We start from the raw sequence: 7,660 nt of genomic DNA on the forward strand, positions 1-7,660 counted from the left end.
GACGTCACATCAGACCTCATCAGTATAACTGCTGCTAGTCCGTCTTATCACATCGTAGTGACAGAGTTTACAACACATAAGGAGATCACATCAGATGACAGAATGGTAGACAGTCATACAACACTGGGAATCATGACCTAGCCAAGTGGACAGATATTTCGGGGGCACAGTTTAGTCCATGACAGCCAGTACCATCAGCTCCAAGTCTGAGGCAAAAAGAACATCGTGGGAACTCGTCTTCATCTGGTTTCTCATGTCCCGAGGTCCCTCGACACTACACAGTCTGCCTTCTCTCCACCTTTCAGCGTCTTCCCATGGTTGTTTTATGTACAGCGTCAAAGGTTTTTAGTTGTACCAAGTAGGAGGAATAGGGAAAAGTGTATCTACTCCACCTTTTAAGTCTCCTGCATACACTTTTAAACAACACACTTTAACTTAAAAAAAAATCCCCCTAGTTAACCCAATGGAGAAGATCTTACTGAAGTTTAATCTTCAAGACCCAAATTTCTCCCCTGGGTTGCGTGGAATCAGTGATTTAGGATTGCTTCTCGTGGAAGAGCAGTGTCAGGGTAACGTGGCTGTCACATCCAAGGTGCTGCTAATGGTGAGAAGCACCAGAGTTTTCCGTATGGTTCTGAAAGAGAAAAGAGCTGTGAGTTTAACTGACATGCCATCGTTGGTAAGATGCATGCTGATTTCACAGGTAAAAATACGCTCCTTGGAATAGATTAAATAGGATAGTTACGTGAAAAGGACTTGCAGAATGCAGTGCGAACGATGATGTGTAAATGTTCAAACATGTTTATTTTTATATATGTCCAAGGTAACTAACTTGGAGATCAGTCAACTTCAAGAAGCCAGCATTCCTTTTCTGAGGAGTTTTACAAGGCCATGTAAACTCCAGTTTGGTGGGTCTCTCTTCCTTGCAGAGATAAAGCTGCCTGCTTTGCTATTCAGAAAGGATTACAGGCCTCACGTAGCGACATTAAGTTATTTAAACATAATGACATGGCTGACCTGGAGCGACTGCTGAAAGAACAAGAGATTGAAGATCAAAAGGTATGATTCTTTGGAGGAAAACTATACTGTTCTTCTGTACTTTCTAAGCAACTAAACTATATATGAGATGGTAATTTGTCATGAAAACTTGCCTGCAGATCACACGTTGATATTAAATAAGGGCGTTCCTGCTTATTAAATATACTTAGTGTTGGGGAGCCAAGTCTGATTGTAATTGCCTTGTCATTGTCATAACTGCATACGGCAAATTTGGGGGAAGATAATGCAGGCAGCTTTTTAAAAGAGAAAGGGAAAAATAGCGTGTACTTGGGGAGTGGGGGAGATGTATACTGTCAACTATTTAGTAATAACCATATTTTTATGCAAATAATGCATGCCTTCTACATTTGTTTGCCAACCATGCCCTCCCCCCATGAGATATGTTCGTAAGCACGCCATACTAGTTTTACTACAGCAACATGTAAGAAAAATTGGCCTAGCAAGTGCTTATGAAAATACCTCACAGGCAGAGAGCACAGTTGGCAAACAGGCTTAGAAGATGCGTGTCATTTTCATAAAAATACGGTAGTAACAGCGCTCATTAGGGCTTTAAAGAGATGTACCTATTGAAGCCAAAATAGATGTATTCATATCACTGGGAGAAACAATGGAGCCAGGTCTTCCTTTATGAATTTATGAACAAAGTAATGTTCTTCTTAGCACCCCCACCTCCACCCTGGAGCTCTGAGCAGGTGATACCATGGGAAGCTGCTGCCTGGGACATGGTCTCCTTACATCTTGCAGCCCTGTTTTCACTTCCTCCTTCCCAAGAGCCTGTGTAGCCCCTGGTGGGGGTGATTTGGAACGAGTTCTTCGGTGTTCGGATTAGAGAGAGTAACACAGGAAATGTGTTCAGAGCATCACCAGTTAGAATTCTAATTCGATTTCCCCGGCCAACATGGTTGAAAAAGTAGTAGTAAACTGTGCATGGTTCAGCAGCAGGCTCCATTCTTCGTGGACCTCGCTGGGAACCTGATCACCCGCATCCTTGTCTCAGACACCACGCTTGAGTGGGCTTTTCCGAGGCAGCTCATTCGTAACTAGGATAGCTGGTAAAAATGCTTATCCCATCCCTTACTTTTGTATTCACTTCCATTTTCCCAAAGATTTGCATGTTTTCATTTAGGACTCTATTTTTAGGTGTCAGCCTAAATGCTCTTCATGAATATTCACACTCTGAGATGACTATACGTAGACTCACCGTTTCATACTAGGTTCTGAGATAGGCAAATGTCTTTATAGTTAAACTGTTTAGAAAAATCTCTAGGGAAACCTAAAAAACTGAGATCGTTCCACTAATTTTTGTCTGCAAATTATAAAAAGATATCCCTTAGTCTAATTAACTGACCAGATGCTAGCTGGCAGATTGACAGCTACTGCCTTGTAAAGTACAGTTGATGAACAAGTCTGCTTTAAAGTTTATATTGCCAAGTTAGTATTATATAAATTTGGAAAACATCACATTCAAGTTTTGTGTGTGTGTGTGTGTGTGTGTGTGTGTGTGTTTGACAAGATGACAGTCCATGGAACTTTTTATGCATTACAATAAGGAATAAAATGTCTTGAAATGTATTCCTACTTTGTAGTTTTTACTTTTTCACTAATTAATTTGTACCTTATTTTACTGCCAATAGCTGGCTTTCTAAATAACTTTGCATTTTAATTTTTAGGAATACTCTTTTTCCACTTCTTTTTCACATAAATAAGAAGTCTGATCGTTACTTGCAGAATGTTTTCCACTTGGACACTTACCTTTATTTTACAGGTGAATTAAAATACTCGAGTTTAGTCCAGGTTGGATTGAACTCTCTTTGCAGCTCCCCAGGTGTTGTGAGTCATAGACGTTTCTCCATCTTTCCATACGCGGTTTCCTTGTTGCACATTAATTCTTCTAAGAGGGAGAAGAGGAATATTTGCAACATTTAATATTCTTAATATATGAAGAATGTATTCAAACATGCAGGATAACTGAGATCCCCATAAAAACTGGGCAACTGATAGGAACAGAGACTGGAAGAAAAATAGAAATCACACGGTGAAATGAAACACGTGAAGAAGTAGCCTGGCCTCCCCGCGGAGCGCGGAAGGGAGGCCGTCAGATTAGGGAGCGCGTTTACTGACCGTCAGTGACAGCACACGTGCCGTGAGACGCAGAGCAGCCCGGGAGCCCTGCCAAGAGCTCAGGTTGGCACGGCCTCTCCAGAGGGTGGACGGGCAGATACACGCCAGTCCTTGAATGGTCAGGCGCTAGGAGATAATCAGACGTGACGTCCAAGGTGGGAGGGTGATCACAGCGTGATCTAAAAAAACAAAATGAGAGAAACGACCTGAGTCCAACATGAAGGGAATAAACAATTTACGGTATATCCACAAGCTAGAATATTACATCTCCATTAAAATCATGGTGTCAATAATATTAAGTAATGTGAAGATACAACATAGTTTTTTTTTTAAGTCGAATTGGTAAAAGTTGTGTGATAGGTATATTTATGATGACAAAAAAAAAAAAAAGAGTAGCCACTGAGGCTATTTATGTACAACCAGGCACCTCATGGGATTTGGTTCCTTGGTTTGGAAGGCTAGGGGTCATGGTTTCATGAGACATCCCAGTTCTAGTAGAAAAAGGTCTGTTGTGAGCATTACGCTCTTTTAAGAGCTATCTGTATGGGATCAAAGTGACAACAGCAACTTGAAAGATTAGATAGGAACCTTAGGGGGCAGTGAGTTCATGTTAATGAGGGACGAACAACTCAGAAAAGGAGCGTGAGAATGGTTGCACAACTCAAAGAATGTAGTCAGTGTCACTAAATTGTACATGTAGAAACTGTTGAATTGATGTATGTTTCACTGTGTATATTCTCAGCGACAGCAAAATAAATTTAGAAAAAAATTATAAACAGTACTGTTTGAACGATCAAAACAGTTGGATTTTAAAGCTATTTACAGTAAAATCCTGATTTTGAACCAATTAATTTATGGATGGAATCCCTGGGTGTTGCAGATGGCTACCATGCTCAGCTCCTATCCGAAAGGTTGGAGGTTTGAGTCCACCCAGAGGCGCCTTGGAAGAAAGGCCATTGAAAACCCTGTGGGCACAGTGCTGACACACATGGAGTCCCCAGGAGTCAGAGCTGACTAAATGACAGCATTCTTTCTTTCTTTTTAGTTTATAAATATTTGTATATAGAAGAAAGACAAAAAATATCACTGTGTGGTGTAACACCAGGTGTCCTGGTGGCGCGGTGGTTAAAGCTCACGGCTGCTTACTGAAAGGTCGGCAGTTCAAACCCACCAGCCGCTCTGCGGGAGAAAGATGTGGCAGTCTGCTTCCGTAAAGAGTCACAGCCTTGGAAACCCTATGGGGCAGTTCTGCTCGGTCCTGTAGGGTCATTAGGAGTCGGAATCAACTGACAGCAACAGGTTTCCTTTGGGGGGGTTTAGTGTAATACACGGAGTTGTCATGAGTCAGAATAGATTTGATAGCAGCAGAGGTTATTTTTGGTGTGACTGTTCTGTTGTTGTTAGGTGCCATCAAGTTGGTTCTGACTCATAGCGACCCCACGCACAACAGAACAAAACACTGCCCAGTCCTGCGCCATCCGCACAGTCGTTACACATGAGCCCTTCGTTGCAGCCACTGTGTCGGTCCGTCTCGTTGAGGGTCGTCTTCTTTTTTGCTGACCTTCCACTTTACCAAGCATGATGTCTGTAGCTAATTAAAAAAAATTTTTTTTTAATTCTTTTCCATTTCCCAAGGTTTCCACATTGAGTCTTTCAAGTTCAGTGTTGAAATAACAAGAAAAGTGTTTTATTTAAAGAAAGGCAGGGCGAGCCGGGATGCCCACCGTGTTGAGCGGAAGGTGGCACTGTCTTCATCAGTGGCTCCTAACAGATCTGTATCGCCAGCTCTGCAGCGTTGTTTTTGTTGTTGTTTTTGAGTTAACGACCGAGAGTGAGATAATCGACCAGACTCAGTGATGCCTGCTTTTGCAAGTGTCAGCAAACACACTTTTTTTCAGCACCGTGGTTCTAAAACACCCCTTAGAACATTGATCTCCTGTTTGAGTTCCTAACTGTTCATTATAGCAGAAGTCTAGAGGCCAGAAACCCTTGAGTAGGGAGGTCATGGTCCGCTAACTGTGACTACCATGTGTCTGTGACTCTCAGTGTTTTTTCAGCCCAGCACGCCTGAGGCATCTACCAGTTCTCTAAGTGTGCGTGATTTATTAGTGATGTGCCTTCAGTGGGGCAGGGAAGGTGTGTGTCATTTGCAAACGCCCCTGCCACACCCACCACCTTTGAACATCCCTGGACCAGGTCATGATAGAGTTTTATTTGCCCAGATTAAAAGACACCCAACGATAGATTGGTGGGGAGGAAGGAAGGAAGAGGGTTTCCTTTGTGTTTTGGTAGATGAGGGAGAGCAGGGTCTGTCTGGTTTTCAACTTTTCGTTATGGAAAAGTCCCAGCATACACAGAGAAAACACAACCTGTAATGAAGTGCCGCATACCCTTCTCCTAGCTTTAACTGCTGGTTATCACAGCGTTCTGCCGTTCTTGGGGCATCTAGACCTCCGCCTGCTGCTCGCCCCACCTCTGTGATTGTTGTTATCATTGCAGTTCTTTGTACTTGAGCTAAAATGTATAGACACTCAAATGCACAAATATTAGCCATACAATTGTGACCAAGGATTATACGTGTATGATACCAGGTATCATGACTCCTGTCAGTATATAAAACATTCCCAGCTCCCCAGGAAGTCCCCTCGGGCCCCTTCCCCATCATTCTGGGGTTGGAGGGTTTGTCTGTCTGTGTCTGAATCCTCTGAGAGGCCTGAATAGTTTTTGTTTGTGGGTGATCACCTCATTGATTCCATGGACTGAAAAACGTGTCTGAGAGAAGGAGCGCTGTCTTAATCTCAAAGTAACAGAATGCCAAACCTTGATTTTTAAATTCATGTAGATGATGTATGTTTTTGACTAATAAATCTTATATGGTTAAAGTGTGAAGGAACAGGTAGCAGGCTTTGTGTTTGAGTTACTGACATTTAAGATGTCTGGGTTTGTTTTTCTTTTAAAGAATCCTCGCAAGGCTCGTGTAACTCGACGTTTCATTGTAGCGGAAGGGTTGTATATGAATACTGGAGCTATTTGTCCTCTTCCAGAATTGGTAAGCAACCATGTTTATTCGTTATGTTAGTGTTTAGACCGTTTGGCAGACATGGTTTTGTTGTTTTGTATAATAATCGATACATAGCATTTTCCAGTCCTACCAGGGGTGTAGATTAACATGAAATGCCAGTGCTGGCCTTTGAAGAGTCCTTAGGATTCAGCTTTATAAAAACAACTCGATTGGGGTATAATTGACACATAATAAAATACACCTATTTTATGTATACAGTTTAGTAGGTTGCAACAGATGTATACACCCATGTCACTACTATCACAGTCAAGATGTAGAATATTCCCGTCACCTCAGCGTTTCCTCGTTTAACTTAACTAGTGAAAAATGTCCACCTTGAGCATTATGCTCTTTTAAGAACTGTTTATACGGGATCAGACTGACAGCAGCAACTTGAACGTTTACATAGGAAACTTAGGGGGCAGTAAATTTATGTTAAGAGGGGAAAAAGAACTCAGAAAAGGAGGGTGAGAATGGTTGGACAACTCAAAGAATGTAATCACTGTCACTAAATGGTGCGTGAAGAAACTGTTGAATTGGTGTACGTTTTGCTGTGTATATCCTCAACAAAAAAATACACAAAATTAAAAAAAAAAAAAAGTTTCCTTGTGCTTCTTCGTAGTCAGTCTCCCCATCCCTGGCCCCAGACAATCATCGAACGTAGCTTTCTGTTACTATAGATTACAAAAAAAAGAAAACCCGTTGCCATTGAGTCAATTCCAACTCATAGCGACCCTGTATGAGAGAGTAGAACTGCCCCATAGGGTTTCCAAGGAGCCCAGGTGGATTCAAATTGCCAACCTTTTGGTTAGCAGCTGAGTTCTTAACCACTGTGCCACTGGGACTCCATACAATAGATTAGTTTTATCTTTTGAACAATTTTATATGAATGAAATCATACAATATGTATTTTGTAAAACTCAGTGAAGGCAATATGCTGCCTTTAGAAACCGCGACCATAGAGATTTTTTTTTAATTGAGGTGAAATTCACATAACAAAATTAATCGTTTTGAAGTGTACAGTTTAGTGACAGTATATTCCTAAGTTCTTAACAAGTTCCAAAACCTTGCCATTGCTCCCAAAGGAGACCCTGTACTCATTAGACAGTTACTTACTTCCCATCCCTCCTTTCCCCCAGCCCCTGGCAACCACCGATCTGTTTTCTGTCTCTGTGGATTTACCTATTCTGGACATTTCATATAAAGGGAGTTATACACTATGTAATCTTTTGCGTCAGGCTTCTCTCAGGTTCATCCACATTGTAGTGTGTTGTATCAGTATTTCATTCCTTTCTATGCGTGAATAATCATCCACTGTATGCTTATACCACATTCTGTTCGTTCGTTCATTCCTTTTTATGCGTGAATAATCATCCACTGTATGCTTATACCACGTTCTGTTCATTCATTCATTCCTTT

General features: G+C 41.6%; 1 protein-coding gene across 4 annotated transcripts in view; it reads left to right on the plus strand.

Annotated features, from left to right (window-relative positions):
- Positions 1-7,660, plus strand: part of SPTLC1 (serine palmitoyltransferase long chain base subunit 1) — a 68,603-nt gene that overhangs the window by 35,808 nt on the left and 25,135 nt on the right. For all 4 annotated transcript variants that reach the window (XM_004387973.3, XM_023742115.1, XM_023742116.1 and 1 more), the window contains 2 exons: positions 930-1,059; positions 6,140-6,229. In XM_004387973.3, the coding sequence (XP_004388030.1) occupies positions 930-1,059; positions 6,140-6,229 (220 nt within the window). The remainder of the gene's footprint in view (positions 1-929; positions 1,060-6,139; positions 6,230-7,660) is intronic.

Source organism: Trichechus manatus, unplaced genomic scaffold (genome assembly GCF_000243295.1).
Source record: "Trichechus manatus latirostris isolate Lorelei unplaced genomic scaffold, TriManLat1.0 scaffold00201, whole genome shotgun sequence".
Classification (NCBI taxonomy): domain Eukaryota; kingdom Metazoa; phylum Chordata; class Mammalia; order Sirenia; family Trichechidae; genus Trichechus; species Trichechus manatus.